Genomic DNA, 21,788 nt, shown 5'->3' on the forward strand with positions numbered 1-21,788 from the left:
CAGTGCCCTGGGCAGGGGACCGAATGGGAGACTGAGACCTCAAGCTCTTTTCCTTTTTCACCTGCTACCTGGGGTGAGCACTGGAACTCCTAGGCCTTGGGACTGGAAGTTACAGAGTGAGAGATTTGGATTCCAAAAACACACGACCAGGAGAGCTGTCCCATGGTGGAGTTGGCTGCTTCAGAAGGAAGTGACTCCCCTATTGCTGGAGGTCTTTCTTTGAGCAAAGGCTTGTTAACCACCTGCTGTGTGGAGCAGGTCCTTGTTCAGGTCTGGGTTGGGCTAGATGCCACTGAGGTCTCTGTGAGCTTCTGGGATCCAGGGATGAAGAACACTACAGGGTCACTCCCTGGGGATTTGATGGACAAAGCTCAAACTAAGCATTTTGTGCGCAGAGTGCCCATCTGCTCTGCATCCTTTTAATGGCTCCCTCTCCACCCAGGCTAGCCAAATTAGGGGATGGTTCAGACAAGTGCTGCCTGGTGGCCTCATGGTCAGTCAGGACCCTGTCTGCTGTGCCACCCATGGCGTGACAATTATCAAGGGACACAGAATCTTGGAAGGAGCAAGAACCATCTTCTTGCCCAAACTATTCCCGAATAAGATTCCCCTCACAATATCCCCACTATGTGGGGTTGACCATCCTTTGCTTGAAAACCTCAAGGGGGAAGGTTGGAAGGCAGGAAAGGGAGGAAATTTCCTACCTTCCAAAGTCACCTGTTCCACGATTGGAAAATTCTCTTTCTCAGGAAATTCTTCCTGGCGCCAACCAGAAATCTGCCACTCGCCTCAACTGGTTTTGCCCTCTGGGGCCAAACTGAGCACATTTCATCGCTTCCACGTGATTACCCCTTCAAATACTTGAAGGCAGCTCTCCTGTCTCCTCAGGGTCTCCTCTCCAGGCTTGGCAGCCCTCATCCATTCCTTTAGTCTTCACGCAGCGTGACCTCAACCTTCCAGCTGTGGGCTCGCCATAATGCAGCCTTTCCTCACTAAGGTTCAGCCAGAGTAACAGGTCCTGGAAAAAGGATGCAGCAACACACGGCGCCACTGGATTGGGGAAGGGGGCTTTCTGTTAATAGTGTTGGGCCTCCATTTAAAATTGATGTTCTTTGGAAAGAGGGGTGACGGCTCCCCTGGCCTTCAGATCTGGCCAAACTCTTAGAATGTAGAAGTGTGGCATCATCCCCAACCTTCAGAGTAGCCGGGGTACACGTCTGGAGAATGACTCAGAGGAAGATAATGATATGACTTAATTAGACTGGAATTAGAAGGTCTTTCAAAGACTCGAAAACCTTCAGAGGGTGCTGCTTCTGGCCCTTCCTTAGTAGGCAGAGCAATAATGCTCCTTTGCAAAATCTCTGAGGGTCCTCACTAGTGGGCTGAAGAACAATTCATACTACAATATCAATATTATAAAAATGAACCATTTCGAGGACTTTTAAAAACAGATGAAGAATGAAATGAGCAGAGCCAAGAGAACGATTTATATAATAACATCACTGTGAAAACAAACAACTTTAAAAGTTATAAGAACTATGATCGATACAATGACTGTTCATGATTCCAGAGGACGGAGGATGAAACATGCTATCCATTACAGAGATGTGACAGAATTAGGGTGTAGAATGAGACATGTGTGTATTTTTGTGTACAGCCATTGAGGGAATTTGTTTTGCTCGACTATTCATATTTGTTACAAAGAATTCGTTTTTTCTTTTTCCAGTGGGGAGGGGGAGTAGGAGAGAAAATAAATTTGTTAATAAAAAAAAAAACAGAGAAATGTGTGTGTGGGCGCTGAATGTTGTCTGCACTTTCAGATGAAGTCACTGTATTATTAGCTTTACTTAATTGTTTTGTTACAAGACACTCTCTTAAGGAGTGGGAGTAGTCTGTAAATGTTTGTAATGTAAATTACAGTGGCTCACTCTCACTTTCAAGATCAAATGTAAAATCCTCGGACAGGCGTTCAAAATCCTCCAGAACTTGCCCTCCCCATCTTCTTCCACCTTATTCCCTGCACCTACTCTAGGAGCCAGTGAAAGTGTCCTTTTTGATCTTCTTTGAACAAGACACCGAATTTCCTGACTCTCACTGACTCCCATTCTCACTGGCTCTCCCCAGCACTTGGAATGCTCTTTCTCCACGTCCTGGGGTCTGTTAAGAAGCAGCTAAAATTCCACCTTCTACAGGAAGCCTCTCCCAATCCCCCCATATTCTAGTGCCTTCTGTTTGTCGATATTTCCAATTTATCCTGTACAGAATTTGTATATAGTTATCCCTTCCCTTAGATGGGGCGCTCCTTGAGAGCAGGGACTGTCTTTTGTCTTTTTTTGGATCCCTGAGCTTAGTACAATGCCTGGCATATAATAGATGCTTAATAAATGTTTATTGATTGAAATCAATGAAACTTGTTTTTTTTTTGAAAGAGCAAGTGGCTCGGTTTCTGCTTGGAGCTAAGAGGCACGTACAGCTTAGTATCAAGGTAGTCCCAACTGGTTCCAGGAGTGGTAATCAATCTCCATCCTATTATAGGAATGCTTGTGGGTCTTGCATCTTTAAGGCTATTGTTAATAATTATACTCTCAATTTATAGAAATTGTTGATGATTTGCACATTTTTCCTGGGCTTGTTTCCATCCTAAGGCCAGAAACTTGCTGGTTTTCATTAAATCTCTCCTTCTCCATAAAGCAAAACTGTGCTTATTTTGGGGGGTTCAGTCAACCAATCACTCTACTGTCTATTTCTTAGAAGATTCCAAATTGCTGGTTGGGGAGAATGGAGGCTAGCTGTACCCCAGAATCTGCTCTGAGGGGGGCATGATCATCTTAACACATCTGGCGGATGAGTAGAGGAGTTAAAAGAGGGAAATACCTTTTTGGTTGATGGATGGCAGTGCTCTCAAATGCTACATAGCAGTATTAGGCCTTGGCATGACCCCAAGACTGATCCACCCCTATGTGAGCTTCTGAGGTGCCTTCTGAAATAATGTGGAAAGCAGGAAGGCCTCCCTCTCCAGGTAAATTGTCATTTTACGTATATGTAACCAGGTGAATTGCTTGAAGAAATGTAAGATTACATAACAGTGATTTTAGAGTTCGGAGGGTCCTCAGAGATCCTTTAATTCAGCTCATATCTGAGGTAAGTGGCCACCCCACCTTCGTGTGAAGAGGGCTCACTACTTCCTGAGGCAGTCCATTCCAGTTGTGGGCAGTTCTCATTGTTGGGGTATTTTTCCTAAAATCAAACTGAAACCTGCCCAAGCAGAAAAAGTCACATTTGGATGGCAACCATGCCAATGCTTGAAGCCAGCTATCATGGTCCTGTTCCTGGCCCCCAGCCATGCGTCTCTTATTCACAACTTGAAGGCAACACTGGATACCAAGTTCAGGAATGTGCACGCTGTCCCCCTCTTTGGTCAGTGAGGAGGTGTGGGTGGGACCTGGGACACTCAGCTGATAGAAAGAGCAAGAGCTCTCATCATGTGGTCTCTTATTTCTGCCTTGATAATAATGACAGCTAACATTCAGCTGGGGCTTACTATGTGCCAGGTACTGTGCTAAGTGCTACAATTGTTACTTCTTTTGATCCTGGGAGGTAGGTGCTATTATTATCCCCATTTTACAAATGGATAAATTGAGGCAAAATGGGGTGAACTGACCTACCCAGAGGCACACAGCTAGGAAGCGTCTGAGGCTGGATGTGAATCTGGGTCTTCCTCACTCCAGGACTGGTGGTCTATCCGCTGCACCCCCTAGCTAAGCCCCAGCTTCCTTTGAGGTTTGGCTTCAATGCAATCCTTTACATGGGCCTTTCCTCATTCTCTCCCCACCACACTATTTCACATCTATTCTGCATTTACTTTTCTGTGTACCCGTCTGTTTCCCTCAATAGAGTGTAAGATCCTGGAGGGCCGGGATTGCTTCACTTTTGTCTCTATATTCCTATGCTGGGTATTATGTGCATAATCAACATCTTGCTCAAACAATGAATGACTAAAAACTGTGCTTTGGGGAGAACTCCTGTATTCTTGCAGACGTTACTTGCCTGGTGCCCCGCCAGGACGGGAGGAATCGCACCACGGTTTAGGCGTAGTAGGTAAAGCACATTTTAGTTGCGACTTCAGTGTAACTGCAAATTTATTTTATGTTTCTAATGTCACCGAAAAGGTACAATTTAGGAACACCAAAGTCCCATTCTGCTACATTAAAAAACATAGTTCCATAAAAAAAAACGCCCTCATTCAACTGCAAGTGTGGATAAATACAATACAGATGATGAAATGTTGGGGTTTTACATCATATCTAACGGTGACTTAGCACAGCAATGCTGCAAGCCAGAAGCTTCCAGAAACATTCCACCTTCCAAGGGTCAACGGACAGAATGAAAACTCTGCTAGGAGGTCCCAGGCATGGACAACAACTCTTTACACTCTAATACAAAAGCAGTGATCGCATTAAGGATATGCTGTGAACACAAGGGAACTGACAGAAGCAGGGAAGCTGAGATCCACGCTGGAGCCACACTGCAGCCGACGGAGGGAGAGGAGTACCCAATGTGTCAGTCCAAATGAGAAGGGGCAGACTGGCCCCACCAACCAGGTGATGGTGGACAGACCTCTCGAGCTGAAGGGCAGAAGAGAATAATGCTATGTTCTACATTGTAAGCCAGTCACCTTGTGTCTTTTGGAAGTGGAAAACCCTTGGTCTAGGCAGGCAGGAGAAGGGTCAGCAGCGAAATGCTTCAGGTCCCTGTTTGTATTGCAACTGCCCTTCTTCTGGCCAGGTTTTCAGCTGGCAGTGGGGTGTGGTTTCTCTATCTACGTGGCCAGAGCAGGGGGGCTGTGAAAGGTGGGTCCCAGGTGAGAAACCTCTTTGGAGGCCTGCAAGAAAGACTCATGTCTTGTCTCTGCCAACACGTGCCTCGGTGGCTGAGGGCGAAGACCCAGACTTCAATGACTGCTTGTGTTTGGGGTTACAAATAAAGATCCAGGTGAGGCCTGGACAGGCAGCGGCAGCCTAAAGGTGGACAGTTTTCTTTGGAGTTGAGAATATTCAAATCAGGACCTTGACTATCATGAGTTACATAAAAACAGGTGTGGAAAGGTATTCCGGGATTAAGAAAAAGTTGGACTCACAGTAGATGCTTAGAGAGTGCATTCAATTCACTAACCCCTTAAGCCTGCTGATTAAATAAAATACGTCAGAACTGTTTGTCCGCAGGTTCAAACAATGAGTGTCTTCTGAGCTGAGCTGATTCAGGTAAAGAAGAGGAGACATTTTGCTTATGCCAGGTATCAGAAGCAATGCATTTCAGATGCCAGGACCAACTTCTTTTACTTGCAAGTGGGAATCCACTGTTTGACTGATACTCAAATGTCGAGTGGAATGAAGTCAAGACTTCCTTGTCACACTGTGTGTACACTAAGGCTGTGTGTGCACGCCGTTTGCTGGTGACACAAACAAAGTACATCTGAACCCAGAAGCAAGCAGGTTCAGATGGGTGGTGAAGTGAAGGAAGAAAATAAAAATGAGGGGAGGGGGAAGGGAGGCTGGGACAACCACGTCCATCCATGGTGAGCACACCGAAGGCTTGCGCCTTGTATTCAGGAGGTCCAACCCCAGACGCCTCCTGGATTGGCAGGTGCTAGGGGGATGGGCACAGGCTGCCTTCTCAGAGTACTTAAATATTCACATCATGCACAATTGTGGCAGGTTCACACACTGCAACATAATGGAAGATACTTTCTACACTGAATCAGGAGCAGGGTCCAAAGCGGAGCTGGAAAATAAATATCTTGCATATATCTCAAACTCTATTCTTCAAACAAAACCTTACACCTCATCAAGGAAGTCAGAAAAAGGCCTGAGGGAAGTCCAGTGCCTTCATCTACAACACTGTTTCATCTCTGAGGCTGAGAACAGAACATCCCATGGAGATCTCTGGTGGAGGTGGGTGGGTACTGTTCTCTCTTGCCTCCTTAACTGAAGTGACAAAGTCAGAATTCAGACCTGGAGATGAAGTCAGGCGCACGGGTTAGGCAGGGTTCGGTTAGAGGCCTGGCTCGATGAGGCGTGTCAGATACAGCATCCTACATGGCAAGAGGGAAGATGGCCTCATCGGAGACTTCATGGGGTCTGGCCAGGGGCAGGGGAGGGTCAGAAGCATCAGAATTCTACTAACAATCACTCACATGGGAATGGTGCATTAATCCTAGGACAAATGCTGCAGAGGCGGGGCTGGGACAGTGTTCATGGTAGAACATTCTCCTCTGCTTGTGCAGCCAGGGCTGAAAACATATACTCATGGATGGGAAACTTTACGTAGCTACGTTTATTATTCTCTCCAAGATTCTTGCAAGAGGCAGAGATGTGAGACACTGAGTGGAGTTGGGTGAAAGGGTAGGGCGGTTTGGAGAAGAGAAGCATTTCTCTTGACTTGGGGCCGCGATTCTGGCAAGGAACGGCCAGTCTGATGGTCACCTTCCTGTTACTCTTTTGCTTCCAGGAAAAGGGTTTCTTGAGGAAATAGCTTTACCTCCAGTAATGACTTGTTGGGATCCAGCTGGGTGACCTGAAATGAGAGAAAGCCCATGTTAAGAGGGTGACAGAACACAAGTTGACATTTCTATCACACTTACAGACTTATAATGTACTCTTCTGCACCCTTACCTCCCTGTGAGGTAAAAGCTGCTATCTCTGCTTTACAGAGGAGGAAATGGAGGCTCAGAGAGGGCAAATGGGTGGCACAGGATGTGTCACTCAGCTGTGAGGGGACAAAGCCAGGGTTTGAATCTGTGCGGTACCAAAGTAGCACTTCCTGGCCCTTTTACATGATGCGTGTGCAGTACCATCCTTACAGGCATGGCTAGGTACCCCCTGGCAAGGTTCCTCCTGGGGCCGTCTAACAGCTGGGTCTGCAGAGCAAGTCTCATCAATACAGTATTTCCCCCATGGGAATTCTGTCCTCCTGCCCTGGCTGGCTCAACTCTCCCCACCAAAACCCAGAGCTCCCCAGAGTGTCCTCCCCCAAGGCCCTCCCCCTTGATCTGAAGGAGACGACACATCCCACCTCTCCCCCCACCCGGGGAAATACAGAAACTCATATTGATGACAAAGGTCTTCCCAATGCCCCAGGCCCAGACCAAGGTCACCTGCTAAATACTGCACTCAGCCTTGGCAGACCCACAGTGGGTTTGGTCTACTACCCATGCTCACATGTGACACTGGGTGTGACCACTGCCTAGCCTGGAGTGTAGATCCCTGACAGGTGCTCAGCTGTCTGCATCCCCTGGGCCAGCCATTCCCTTCTCCTGCATGGGGCTAGGACTATATCAAGAACCATCTGCTCCACACTGCTGAACCCATCTCTCCCACAGCATCTCTGTTTCCATTAAAGTAGCACGGGGCCACCTTAGCTCCTCTGGCTGTTGGGTAACATCCTGTCCAAGATATCTGGCCTGGTGTTCAGGAACCTCCTCAGTTTGGAGCCACCAGAGCTGCAGCCTTGTCTCATTCTGCCCCCTCCGCTGCTCCCCAGCCCCTGGACCTTCCTTATGCTGGCCTCTCTGAACGCCTCTCCTTGGGAAGCCATGCCCTCCATGCCCTCTCTCCACCGAATTTCCAGCTGCCCTTTAAGCCATCTTTTCACTCAGACCTCACAGAACACTTCAGACCTCTCTAATGAACTTGCGAATTGTTTTTGTGTATCACAGTTAACCATGTCTGTGTTGTCTTCACCTACAGACTGTCAGTGTCAAGAGGGCAAACAACTTTTGCATAAAGTATGTGCGGAACAGTCATGGCCAATAAGGCTGAATAACAGTGTGGGATCCGGTCATAGAGAGTCCAAAATGCCAGACCAAGGAGTTTGGACTTTCTCCTGTGGATGAGGACATGAAGGTTTCTGAGCAGAGGCCTGGCATAATGGGCTTGGTATACTGGAGTAAGGACAGGATCTGCGCTCTCACTGGTCTAGAGGAACCCCCCACAACTAATGCATGTTGACCCCTCTGCAGCTCGTAGTCAGACAGTTGTCTAGAGCACTAAGAGATCAACTGCTTTGTCCAGAGTCATAGCGATGTGGAACTTGAACCAGGTCTTCTTGACTCCAAGGCCATTTCCTTGTTGACCACACCATGCTACCTCTACTGCCAGGATAAGCAGGACTGGGTAATGGGGAGAGGGAAGAGACTTACGATGAGGGGATCTATTTAAGAGAAAACCAAGAGACTAATGATAACACTTGCTCTTGGGTACCAAATGATCTCATTGCTTCAGAGTTCCCATCGGTCCCACTTTTTAAAGGGCTGTAGAATGCAAGTGGTGTTGGGTTGGTCATGCAGCAAAACAGAGGACGAGATCATAATCCTGGGTATTTCCCTGGGATCTGTGAGACCCAAAAGAAGTCAGAGGAAAGCTTTTGGCTGCTGGGTGGCCCGTCACTGAAGGATTAATACAAAGACATGGACAAGACTTTCATAGGCTGATAAAATGGGAAGAGGTTATCATCTGTTCAATGCTTTTATCAGTGATTTGGAGGCAAGTATAAACAGCTTACTCATCAACTCTGCAGACGAAAGGAAGCTGGGAGGGACAGCTAACACGTCGGATGCCACGAGTCAGGATCCACAGCTATGTGACAATGATGGCTCAAATTCAATAAGATGGAGTTTCCTCAATGCACTTGATGCTGTACAGAAGATGACATCTTATTTCTCCGGGTACTTCTTCTATCAGAGGAGATCACAAGGCACCCATGGCTTCTTCTCCTGGGACGGTCTCATCTCTTCTTCCATTGGTGAACTCCTCACAGGGACAGGGCTCTGGCCAGTCAACCTTCATTGCCCTCCTGGCTCCGCTTCTGACTTTCTGTACTTTCACACCACATTCTTGCTTTGGTATCTCCTCCTTCCCCCTGGCTTTTTGGCTCTGAGGGCAGGGACTGTCTTTGTGCTCCTATCTGTATCCCCAAGCCTAGCACAGGGCCTGGCACAAGCTGGTGTTTAGTAAGTGTTCTCCTATGAGTCATGTGGTATTCTGGGTCCTTCTGGAGCCACCCTTCTGCTTTAGGGTGATAGGCCAGGCCTGCCTACTTCTCTAGGTACACACTTCCTCCATGATATCCCAGACACTACTCCTAGCACACAAGTTATCATCAGAATCGTGCTGCGGCCATCACTCATCTCTCCACTGTCTCCTGATCTTTTGCAACTTGGGGTCTTTAAAGACTATGGTGCTCTGAGATCCACAGAGCATCACTGGAAGGATATTTTCACTTAGAAAAAAAAAGATGAGTTTTTGAATCAATGAGCAGTTTGGGAATACTGAAAGTACTATATAATTTCCCAAATATACTCCAGCTTATCCTCTTTCTTCTATTAAATTATGGGCCCAAATAATGCAGTGTTTGTTTGGGAGACACATATACTGATGGATAAACTCAACTCAAGGTCATAGTTTAGAAAATGGACACTATTGATCCAATGGATCTAATTGAGGAGGAATGATCTGGAGCTGAACTCAATCAGCACAAGTATCATTTGCAAATGAGGGCTCAAGGGGAATTGCACCGAGTGGAGGAAATTCCTTTCTCATTAGAACTTGTACAGGACATCCTCCACATCAGTGGTGAACATTTTTGGCAAGCAAACCCTGCTGCTTTCTGTTATCATTAATTTCAGTAATCAGAGGGTTAATGAACAAAATGATCTTTGTAGATTGATTTGTCAAGAATATTGTATTATCTTAACATATCTGTGAGAGAATCCTTGGCGGAGATGAGACTTTAAGGCTGCATTTCGGTCCACTGAATCAAATGCATTTTTTATAATTAATAAACCACAAACACATTCATCATGAGTCTGCAAGAAGAAATGACTAGTGAAATGTTTCTTGGTGACTTTGGGTACACGGTGAAACTGACCAGATCCTTTATTCACTTTTACAAAGAAAACCTATAAACTATCCTCCATTCGGAGGCAACTTCTTGTCATCTCCTTTCATTGAGACTACCAATGTGATTCAGTTATTCCAATACTGTGCCAAATTGCTTTTCATTTTTCAAAGATCTCACCTTTGGAAAACTGTCAGTTTCTCCTCCAAACCATGAAACAAAGATTAAGTTTCTTTTTTATTTTTGTTATTCTGAACTTGACAAACACCAATAAATATGAACATTTCCATATACTAAGAATATAAAAAGATGATGATTGTATATAAAACCATGAATCTCTATTGCATATAGTTTGTATTTTTGAAAAGTGTATATAATGAATTCAACATGTCACTTTTAAAGTGGTTCTGTTTTGCCTATGTCTCCCTCTGCACTTCCTTCTGTTCTTTTTTGTGTAGAAACAGTGCCCATCACTGAATCCAACACTTGAGGTGAGGTCACATTCAGGCAGAGAAGAGTGGGAAGATCACAACCTTTTTCTGGAAACTAGGCCTCCTCTTTCAAATACCATTGAGAATGGCTGAGCAATCCCATCTTCAGCGGTTTTATGACCTGTGCATATGGTTCATTTGGACCGGGAGACAGCTAGGTGCTCTCTCACTTATCGCTTACTTATCTTGGGTACTAACCCTTTGTTAGTCACTTTTCTTATGTATAAAGCATAATGTTTGTTTCAGTATAAAGTTATTCTCCTTTGCAGAGAAAACAAACAAGAAAACAAGAAAGCAGTTCTGCCTCTTCTCCTGTTGTTTGTTATCATCATTCCATTACTCTAAGCCATTTGACACTCCTTTTTTTTTTTCCAATATGGCTTAAAAAAACTCCACTAACTCCACAAAATCTTACTTTCTAGTATTAGTGCAGTGAGGCTAGACAGATAGCATTGGGTCATTTTAAAAAATTAAACAAAGGAGGTTAAATTTGATTCTAGAGTCAATGGGAAGCAGTTTATTGAGTAGAATAAGAACACGGTCAGATCTGTGCTTAAAGAAAATCATTCTGTCAACAGTTTGTGGACTTGAGGAAGGAGAGGCTTGAGGTTGGAGACCAATTACAGAGCTGTTATAATAATCTAGCTGAGAAGTGATGAGGTTAGTTGTCACCTGTGTTAACACAGAGATGCGCTGGATGTGAAAGAAGGGCAGAGGTAGAAATGGCAGGATTTAGCAACTGACTAGCTAGGTGAGGGGAAGGAGAGTGGGGAATTACTGCAAAACTGGCAAGCTAGACGTAGCGTGGTGCCTTCAACAGAAAGAGGGAAGTTTTTGGAGAGGAGCAGGTTTTTAGGGGAAGGACAATGAGGTCTATTTTGGACATGCTGACTTTGGGATGTCTCAGGAACAACCAGTTCAAAATGTTCAAGAGGGAAATGGTAATGAAGGACTGAAGCTAAACTAAATAAAAAGAAAAGGGACTGAGTGGCTGAGTGGTGCAGTAGATAGAGTGCTGGACTTGGAGTCAGAAAGACCTGAGTTCAAATCCTGCCCCAGACCAGTAGCAGTCGTATGAATGTGAGCAAGTAAGTCACTTAATCTCTCTGACCCCCAGCCTCCTCATTTATAAAATGGAAATAATAATAATAGTGTCCCTCCCCCCATGTGGTAATTGTAAAGATCAATTCAGACAACATATATAAAGCACTTGGAAAACCTTTAAGCCCTATGTAAATGTTAGCTATTACCATTAGGCAGCTGTGTGACCCTGGCCAAGTCATTTAATTTGTCTGCCTCAATTTCCTCCATTACAAAATGGAGATAACAACACAGCTACCTCCCAGGGCTGTTGTGAGGATCACATAAGATAATATTTGTAAAGTACTTAGCACAGTGCCTGGCATGTAGCGGGTAATTAATAAATGTTTGTTCTTTTGCTCAAACCGTTATTTTGTTTATAGATCTGGGAGTCATCAGCATAGAGACGATAGTTTAACTCATGCGAGCTGATGAGGTCATCAAGAAAGAGTAAAGAGAAAGATTATATTTACTGATGTCATCATGTGACTTGTTTTTATTAATTTTTTTTATAATTTTCATAATACGGAAGTTGCTGGGCACTTCAATTCAACGCGGCCATAGCGCATGATCTCTTTAACATGTTTCTATAGACGATTGGCTAAGAGTTTATCCAAAACTGTCGGTGCTGATGCTCACTCAGGACACTGGGCTATAACACTCCTTCTGTCTTGTCTCTTCTGGCTTCAGCATTAAGATCTTCTTTGTATCATAGAAGGGATTTGGTTATGGTCCCTTCTTTCCTATTTCGGTAAATAGCTTATTTAATATTAGAATGTTTGATGGAATTTAATTTTAAAATCCATTTCATCCTGGTTCCCCCCCCCCCGGAATTCTCTTTATTTCCTGCTACTTTCTTTTCTGAGGGTAGTTTATTTAAATTAGCTACTATTCTGTTAATGTTGATATCATATATATATATATATATATATATATTTTTTTTTTTACATATTCATCCATAATTGGGCAAAATAGTTTCTTATAATTTCCTTTATTCTTTATGAATTATTTTTTTCTTCTAATTTTAAATATTGGCAATTATTTCCCCCTCTTTAAGTAAGATTAATAGGTTATATTAGTTTTTTAAAGTTCCTACTGATATTTAATAATTTAATGTTTTTATTCAATTTTGTTAATCTCTCCTTTAATCTTCAGAATTTATATTCTGGTGGGACTTTAGGGGGTTGCTTGCTTTTCTAGTTTTTTATTTTTTGTTATTGTTGCATATTCAATTCATACATCTGTTGTTTCTCTCTTTGATTGATGAAAGTGTTCAAAGACTGCAGACTGTATCTCAAAAGTTTTAGTATGTTGTCTCATTGCCACCATTTTCTTTGATGAAATTGTCTATCTCTAGACAACATATTTAGTGTTTTTACTATCATTATTTTTATTGCACTATGGCAAGTAAACAATGTGTTAAACATTTATGCTTTTCTGTACTTTTTAATGAAATTTCTATGCCCTAGTATTCAATCAATTTTTGTAAAGGGGCCATACCAGTAGATAAATATGTATGCTTCCTTCTATTCCCATTCAGTTATCACCAGAGATTCAGCATGTCTAACATTAAAAAATTTCATTGCCGTCCTTACCTTCTTTTTTGTTTACATTTTTTGGTCAGATTTCGCTAGGTCTGAAAGGATTGAAGTTCCCACAGTTTTGGTTTTGCTGTCTACTTTTCCTGAAGTTAATGAACTTTTCCTTTAAGTAATTAGAAACAGTGCCATGTGATGTATATTTATTAAGTACTGATATTTCATTGCCCATGATACCTTGTACTGTAGCTCCAGAATCTAATTTTTATTCTATGCAAATTTTTATTTTCAAAGATATTTCTTGTAAGCAGCATATTGTTTGATTCTGCCTTCTAATCCACTCTTATTCTCTTCTGTTTCCTGGGTGAGTTTATACCACTTACACTCACAGTTATGTCTGTTAATTGTGACTTCCCTCTGTCATGTCTTATGCTTTTCCCTCTCTTTGCAACCTCCTTCCTTGTCACAAAAAATAAGAAGGCAGTAAAAGGTAATGTGATCAGTACTAGTGATTTACAACTGAATGTCTTTGCTTGAACACCACTGCTCCACCTCGCCCAAATCATGATCATTGGTTGTCCTTTTAAATTCCTACTTTCCAATCCACCCTCCAAAGTTGAAATCAGTCTTGTGAGGTAAAGCAGTGGGAAGAGTGCTGAGCCTGGAGTCAGGAAGATCTGCATTCAAATCTGGCTTCAGATACTTACAAGCTCTGTGATCTTGGGCAAGTCACTTAACCTGTTTGTCTCAGTTCCCTCAGTTCTAAATGGGAATATTAGCATCTACCTTGAGGAGTTATTTTGAGATCATGTGAGATGGCTGTGAAAGTGCTTCGCACAGGCTCTAGCACACAGCAGGTGCTACATAAAAATGCCTTTTCCTTTCTCTTTCCTCCCCTTCCCCTTTTTCTTGTGACTTTTTCTTCTCCAACTTCAGTCTCCCTCATTTAAAAGATCTGACTTTCCCCCTATCCCTGCTTGTTTCTCTACTGAATTTAATATATGTCTATACTAAATCCTACGTATGTGCATACAATCCTTTGTCTGGTTCAGATAAAAGCAAGGCTCATGTGATGCCCTCTGTCTTCCCCTTTTCTTCCAAGTTTATATATTCTTCTCATGCATCCCAATTGTGATTAATAAATTCTACTATCCACCCTTATTCCTCATTTCTTCCCTAGTATATTTCTTTATCTCTTTATTTCCTTTCCCCTCTTAAGGCCATCAAAACAGAACAAAATTACCTATAGGCACTGATTGTCTTTTTTTTTTCTCCAGTTCTGAAGCAACACTGTCAAGAGACCCTATTTCTTCATCATAATTTATTCCCTTCTGTTTGTTCAAATGTATCTACTTTTTAAGGTTTCTTTTGGCTCTTGTGTTTTCATTTTAAAGTATCTATTGAGCTATGGACTTTTGATCAAGAATGCTTCAAAGTCTTCTATTCCAGTCAGGGTCTAATTACCCCCATATAGGAAGTCTTTGAGGGCTATCACGGTAATTCTTCATCTTTTGTCCTGTGGAATACTGCACTGTGAGATTTCCTGGCTTTTACTGCAGTAGCTGCCAAGTCTTGTGTGATCCTTGACTGTGGTTTCTTGGTTCTTGGATGGCTGAATTGTTTTTTCTTTGACCTGAAAGCTTCAGATGTTGGTCATGACATTCATGGGAGTTTTTAATTTTGTAATTTCTTTCAGCAAGTGATTAATAGATCATTTCTATTTTCACTCTTTCCTCTCTGGTTCTTATAGATCTAGGTAGTTTTCACTCATGAGATCTCAGAATATGGTATCTGTAATTTATTTTTCTTGGGTGGGGGGAGGGGGAGGAAATTGGTCAGCTTTCATGGAGTTTGAAGGTTCTTAAAAACTCTGTCCTCAACTTTTTCCCTAGGTCAGTTGCTTTTATAGTACATAACATCTTATATTTTCTTCAATTTTTCCAATCCTTTAATTTTATTACAACATTTTCTGTTGTTTCATTGAGTTATTAAAATCTAATTGCTCTATTCTAATGTTCAAGGACTCTGTCTGGGTAAGGTTTTCCACTTTCTGTCCTAAACTGTTTATTCTCTTTCTAATTCCTTCCTTCAGATCTCTTCTTTTCTTAAATATCTTGCTTCATTTCTTCTAGGTACTCTTATAATCCTTGGGGCCAACCAAGTTATTTTCCACCTCACTTGTAAGCTGCTGTGGAGTTACTCTTTTCTCTCGGGTGTACCTCTTGATCATCTCTTGACATATAATATTTCTTTGGAGTTTGGTGTTTTCTGCTTAGATCTCCAGCTTCACTTCCTGATTCACTACCCTGAGCCACGTTCAGGCTCTGTCCCCTCTCACGTGCTTTCATGGACGATCAGGGCCTGTTTGATTGTGACTTCTTTTACCTGGGCTTCTGCCACTGATTTCTATCTTTCCTGGTGTGCTTTAGTTGAGAATGCTGGCAGGTCATAGGCTCTCGTGATCTGATTCAGAGCACTGATGTCCTCAAGACCCTCTGGAACAGCTCAGGCTGACTTACCATGTATTGTCTTGTGGTCAGCGTGGCCTGCTTCGGTCTTCACTTGTCCTCATCTCTTCATTACGACTACTTAGAACACGGAGAGTTTCGCGACCCTAAGAGGCTTTCCTGACCACTTACTTTGGGCTTTCAAGCCCACTCGCTTCTGGGGTGTCATGGTCACAGTGCTGTGAGTTTCTAGCCTCCTGGGAGTTTCCCATTTACTCATTTCAGGCTTCCTTATCTGTAGGACAGAAAGCTGCAGCCTTCAGCTGGACCGTCTCTGATTTGAGTGCAGGCAACTTCTGTTTTGTTTTTTTTTTTACCTGCACTTAGTTCGAACTAACTTCTGTTTTTTTTTGTTGTTGTTGTTTGTTTTATTTTGGTGCATTCCTGGACTGTTTGAAGGGCTTACTATGGTTTCTCTTTGGATTTCTTCATCATTATTTGGTCTGGCACTATTTTTTTACCTTTGCTGGAGTATATGTGGAAGAGCTTGACTTTATAACTTTTCATGCTGTTTTCTTAAATAGAAGTCCTCCTGAGGATGAAATTTAATAGGGATAAAAATAAATTCCACAAGGCTGAATTTTAAAAAACTACTGCATATGTGCAGGATAACGAAGTTGTGGCTAGATAATAGCAGATATGAAAAAGACCTGGGGTTTTTAGAGAACTCACTGTGTTGTGTGACATCGTAGCCAAAATTAGGCTGTAGTTTGATACTGTCCAGAATAAGGGAGGTAACAGTCCTGGTGTCCTCTTTGTAGCCCTTCCAGCTCTCCACTCCGGCCACCTGTGCTGCTGGTGCCTCACTTCTCCCCACCTGGAAGAGCACTTCCTAACTGGACCACCAGAAAAAAAAATGCTGTCATTCCTTGGGGGACTTATTCTGCTCAGCACTGGCACTCCTGCACTGGGCCAAACTGCCTTGATTTGTGAGAAAGCAAGGGCTAACACAATCAGACTACCATACCTAGCCAACCCCAGCGTACCAGTCGAGACCATGCTTCACACACCACTGAACCATATATGCCCCTGCCATTCTTCCCTCAACGGCAGATTTCTACCTGCCCTCTCTCCCTCAGATCAACGATCAAATCAATACTAGAAAAGCCCCTTTGTTCTTGGATAGGGAGTGTCAAGTGACTGTACCATGGATCAACTCACCATCTCAGACCCTCCTTTCCTTGGCCAACACTCCAGGTATATGAATTAGAATATAAGTTCCCCAATTAGAACTCAAGTTCTTTGAAGGCAGAGACCATCTCACATTTGTACATACATACTCTGTGCTTGGCACAGTGCCTGACTCATAATAACTGCTTAATAAATGCTTTTTCGTTCATTCATTCACTTACTAATTTATTCGATCATTTTGACCACATCTGGACTATTATATTTAGTTCTGTGTGCCATATTTTACAAGAGACATTGACAAACTGGGGCATGCCCAGAGCAGAGAGACCTCTAAGAAGAATGGACACCATGGCATAAAAGGATCAGCCGAAACAATGGGGATATTCAGCCTAGAGGAGACAGAGGGGGAACATGACAAGTACACTCAAACGTGAAGAACTTTCACACGGGAGTGAGATCAGACTTGTTGTTTTTGGCCTCAGAAATAAAACTAGGTCCAGCAGATGGACATCATAGCGGCAGTTTTGGCTGATTACAAGGAAGAACTAACAACAATTAGAAATGCCTAATTATGGCACAAGCCGCCTTGGGAGGCAGTGAGTTCCTCAGTGTCAAGCATAGGATGCTTGGAGTTTTGACAGCCAAAAGCCCAATTGTTTAAGGGCACGTGGCAGAGGAATTCCTGTCCAGGCACGGGCACAGGTTGCGCTGGCTGTCTCTGACGTCCCTCCTAACTCAAAGATGCTGGGATTCTATTATTTGCAGTGGCAGAGGGAGACCCTGCACAGAACAAATCATGGTCCCATCGGAGGATCCACACAAAAACCTGCTCAAGGAACAAGAAGTCAGCCCCAAGGGATGGGTGGCTGGGAGGCCTTGCTGATAAAGCACCTCCGGAAGGTGCCCTGAGATCACCATAGCTCTTGGGTAGAAAGTGAGACTGCCCCCTAGAAAGCTACTCTTGAATCTGCTCAAGCCTGTAACTAATTAGGTATGCCTGCTTCTCAAATCCACACTCCACTCCCCGTGGGCCAACCTGGGCATGGCACAGCAGAAGTGTGTTGGCACCACTGTCTTTGTCAGGGAGGGCCTGGGTTAATGCACACTATCCTCCACACTGTATCCAGATGGAAACTGGCTGAGCTCAAAGTGGGGGATGGGAAGAGGGGTGCCCACAGAGAAGACACATTCTTCTTCAAACTCCCTGGCTGACGGGCGATTGTGAGCCCAAAAGGATGTCCCAACCAACAATTCCTTCTTCTTGGGAGGTGGAAGTCAGCAGCAGGCCCTGCAGCTGATCGGGGTATCTGTTTTCACCCTCTCTGCCAGCCCCCCCCACCTTCTGCTTTCTAATTCACGGGGGGCAGCCCCTTCTGCAAATGTTTACACCCTTCGCCAATTACCCGACAATATGGCTCCTGCTTCTGTCAACAAATAAAGCTGTTGCTGTTTTGTTTTAGCTCCTTGGCATTTTCTGCTCATCTGCTTTCACCATTGTTCCTAATTAACATGCCAGAACTCCAACCTTGCCAACTTGGTTATTTGTGGTCTGTCAACAGAAGGCTACCAGGCACAGGGCAGAAATGTGTGATGACCGGTGAGTGGTTCAACCTGCTCTAAGGGAGGAAACTGAGGCCAGGAGAGGGCAGACCCCTCGGCCGAGGTGAGTCTGTGGCAAAGCCATGTCGCGGTGGTCCCAGAGCTATTTCTACCTCACTGTGCCCCCCCCACCCCCGTACTGAGGGACAATAACAGCAGCACTGGAAGCACAGAGAACGCTTTAAAATGTCCAAAGCGCTCTGCAGATGAGGTCCTGTGGGAGCCTGGTCACAACTGTGTGAGGCAGGCCCTACAACTCCTGCTTTAAAGATGAGGAAGCAGGGGGCTCAGCACGGTTACCCAGTCAGAGGTGAGAGGTGAGCCAGGACAGACATGCTCTGGCTTAGCATCTTGGAAGCAGGAGGAGGGATTGAGGGAGCAGGGGCTTGGACTCAGGAGGCCTGGAAGCCAGCCCCAGAACTCTCTGCCTTGCTGCACAATCTCTGACAAGTCCTTTCTTTTCTCTGGGCCTCAGTTTCCTCCAGAGGCCTCTGGAGACAGGTCCCTCTTGGCCACGAGAGCTGGTGAATTGGTCTCTGAAAAGCTTCCTCTGTACCGTCACTGACGCCTCTGCTTTGGTGTTGATTCACTGCAAACACGGCTCCTTCCCTGGAGGCCCGGCTGGCAGGGGCTTTTCATAAAGTGATAAGCACTTGAGTTTTCACTGAAGGTTATTTGAGACATGAATCTGCAAGTGAACTGTTACCAGCTCCACCTTCACTCTGCTGGATGAGGCTGGCCCAGCCAGGCTGACGTTGGCTGTGCTGGCAAGGGGAAGACAACGGTTCAGCCAACACTTCCTGATCACCTCATAATGAATTGGCATTCTTAAGGCACTCCGAAGTCTGCAAACATTTCTTAGACATGATTTCATTTGATATTCACAACCACTCTAAGGCAAGTACTGCTGCAGCTATCAGTATCCCCATTTTACTGTGGAGGAAACTGAGGCTGAGACTTGCCCAAGGCTACCAGTGGTAGAGGTGAGCTGGGATGTGAACCAGGGTCTTCTGAAAGTCAGGTGGATCCATTCCCCTTTCCATGCTGTTCAGGGTTCTGCACTTAGCTCTGCTGGTGGTAGACAGAGACGAGTGAGGCCCAAGGTCTGACCCCTAATGGTGCACATCTTGGCAGGGCTTAAAGCCCAGCTCTGTACCAGCTGCCTGTGTGATCTTGGATCTTGACCTGTGTGCTTTGTCTGCATTTCAGTTTCTTTGTCAATAAAAGTGGGGGAGGAGTGTCAGACTAGCTGATCTCTGGGCTCCTTCCAGCCCTCAATCTTGCTGCTCTCAGGCCACACTTGGGGGACGCCTTCAGGTTCTGAGCCTACAGCCTTTCCTCACATTGTCAAGCTAGACAGAATCCCTCCTGTGTTCTTCATCTCTGTTCCTTTGCTTACACCATTTGTTCTTTCACTGGATGTGAAAATGATCCCAACTCGCCATCTTTCAAGGTTCAGTCGAATGCCATCTGCTTCAGGAAGTCTTCTTGAACCTCTCCCTCCTCTTATCTCATGGCTTTTAGAGGGTTAAGAGACGCCCCCATCGGTGAACCCCTACCCCTTTATCTTCATGCTCTGCGGCCTGGCATTCTCAGTCCTCCCCAATCTCCTCTACTTTCTAGTTTTATTTCACTTTTCTTCCCTTTTATACAAGTAAATGGTCAGACAGGTTTAGCTGACTTGGGAAAAGGCTTGGCAAACACCTCCACCGACCACACTGGCATACTGACCTAGGAAAGGAAGGGGAATAAATGGACTGAAGCTTTGGGGGATCAAGCTGAGTGAAACCATCATTTCCCTGATACTGCTCCTGCCTAGAGACAAAGAGAAACAATTAGGCAAAAACATATGACATGAGCCCGTGTGACAATGCAATGTATTCGTCTGAGGAGCTCACCACATCTCTACCATGAGGAAACAGAGATGTCTCAGTACCTCTTCTCCAGAGCCTTCCCAGGTTTAGCCCTCTGTGAAAGCCCAAGTCCAAAATCCCCAGGAAACCTGCCTGGCTCCCCTGGCTTGGTAACAGCTTCCCTCTTAGACATCGCCACCAGAGTTCCGTGAGGGCCTGGCTTGAATTCACTTCTCTGGCATCTCCTCCCCACTTCACAAAGAGACTGCAGAGGACTTGCTGGTGGCTCCTCACAGCAGCCCTGAGAGGAAGGTCCTGCTCGTTACTGTCCTCATCTCCCACAGGGGACACTCAGGCTCAGGAGGCAAACAGCATCTTCAAGGCTACCTGGCCAGTACGTTCAGAGGCTGAATCTGAACCTTGGGTCTTATCCTGATGGCTAGGCAGTGCCACTGTACGAGAGGACCTGGAGTCAGGAAGAGTGGAGTTTGGGTCTGGTGGGGGGCCCTGGGCCTCAGTGTCCTCCTGGGCAATAATGGCACTGACTGCACAGGGATGCCCTGAGGTCAGATGAGGTAACACGATACAAATGACAACCACTATCACTACCGTTGTTCTCGTTAGTCTTTTTTTGATATTCCCGAAAGACCCCTCCACACACTAGGAACATATCTTCTGCTGATTCAGTATTGAATATCTGGCTCAATGGCAGGAACTTGATAAACATCAGAGAGGCCACAAGACCTGCCAGTGACCCCGAGCTGCTGGATGACCAGGGTCAGTTACTTACCCTGTCAATACCCCAGGGGACTCTCTGGGGCTCTGAAATTACAGACTGGCGGCAGAGCCACGCTGAGAAGAGTGAATTCTATAATACCAGACTACCTGCTAAAACTCACAGCATTGCCTCGCCCTCCCCCCAAAAGAATGGAAAAAGTAGAATGTGTTCAAAAGAGGTGAACCAGCATGGTAAGGCATCTGAAAACCTATCACCCAGCTGCTGTGGTGAAGAGGGCTGTGTTGGATATTTTGGACGGGAATCATACAAAGACATGACTAGACACAATTCCTGCCTTCATGGAATTTACGGCCTAGTAGGGGATCAGGAACAGAACCACTCAGGTCAGAAGTGCGAGGAGACTGGGAGGGTGAGGAGACGGGGTAGATATGATGCTGTAGCCAAGAACTTGAAGGACTGATGCAGGGACAAGGAATTTAAGTTATTCTGCTTGGCCTCGGAAGGAAGAACAAGAACACATGGGGGGAAAATGAGAGGAGGCAGATTTCAGCTTAATATAAGCTCTAGTTGATTTTCTGAGAGCCTACCTTCATCTTCAAGAAAAGCAACAGCTCAGCATTTCAATGCAACAGAGAAACTAGAAGCTTTTTCAATGAATACAGAAGAAAGCAAGGATGTTCCTTTCCTCTTACACTATATGATACAGGTAGAGAAACGGTAGTGTCAGGACCCCCATGCCAAGACCACACCTCTCTCTTCACCCCTCTCTTTTCTTACTATTAGGAGACACCTTGTCTTCCGGAGCTAAAGCCCAGCAAGAAAGCTGTGCCCTGAGCTTGGCATAATGAGTCCTTTGTGCTCCCCCACTGGATGCAGTCTGCTGCAGCTAAACCACAGAGCTGGCTCCAACCAGCCCTAGGTGGTCTCTGAGCTAGGACAAGCCCCTGCAGGAACCA

The 21,788-nt window shown here is 44.8% G+C and overlaps 1 protein-coding gene across 2 annotated transcripts in view; it reads right to left on the reverse strand.

Annotated features, from left to right (window-relative positions):
• Nucleotides 1-1,464: 1,464 nt before the first annotated feature.
• FAF1 (Fas associated factor 1) overlaps nt 1,465-21,788 on the reverse strand; it is a 415,784-nt gene continuing 395,460 nt past the window's right edge. For both annotated transcript variants that reach the window (XM_020987731.2, XM_020987730.2), the window contains exon 19: nt 1,465-6,573. In XM_020987731.2, the coding sequence (XP_020843390.1) occupies nt 6,490-6,573 (84 nt within the window). In that variant the 3' untranslated portion in view covers nt 1,465-6,489. The remainder of the gene's footprint in view (nt 6,574-21,788) is intronic.

Source organism: Phascolarctos cinereus, unplaced genomic scaffold (assembly GCF_003287225.1).
Source record: "Phascolarctos cinereus isolate Bilbo 61053 unplaced genomic scaffold, phaCin_HiC Scaffold_5;HRSCAF=322, whole genome shotgun sequence".
NCBI classification, from domain to species: Eukaryota; Metazoa; Chordata; class Mammalia; order Diprotodontia; family Phascolarctidae; genus Phascolarctos; species Phascolarctos cinereus.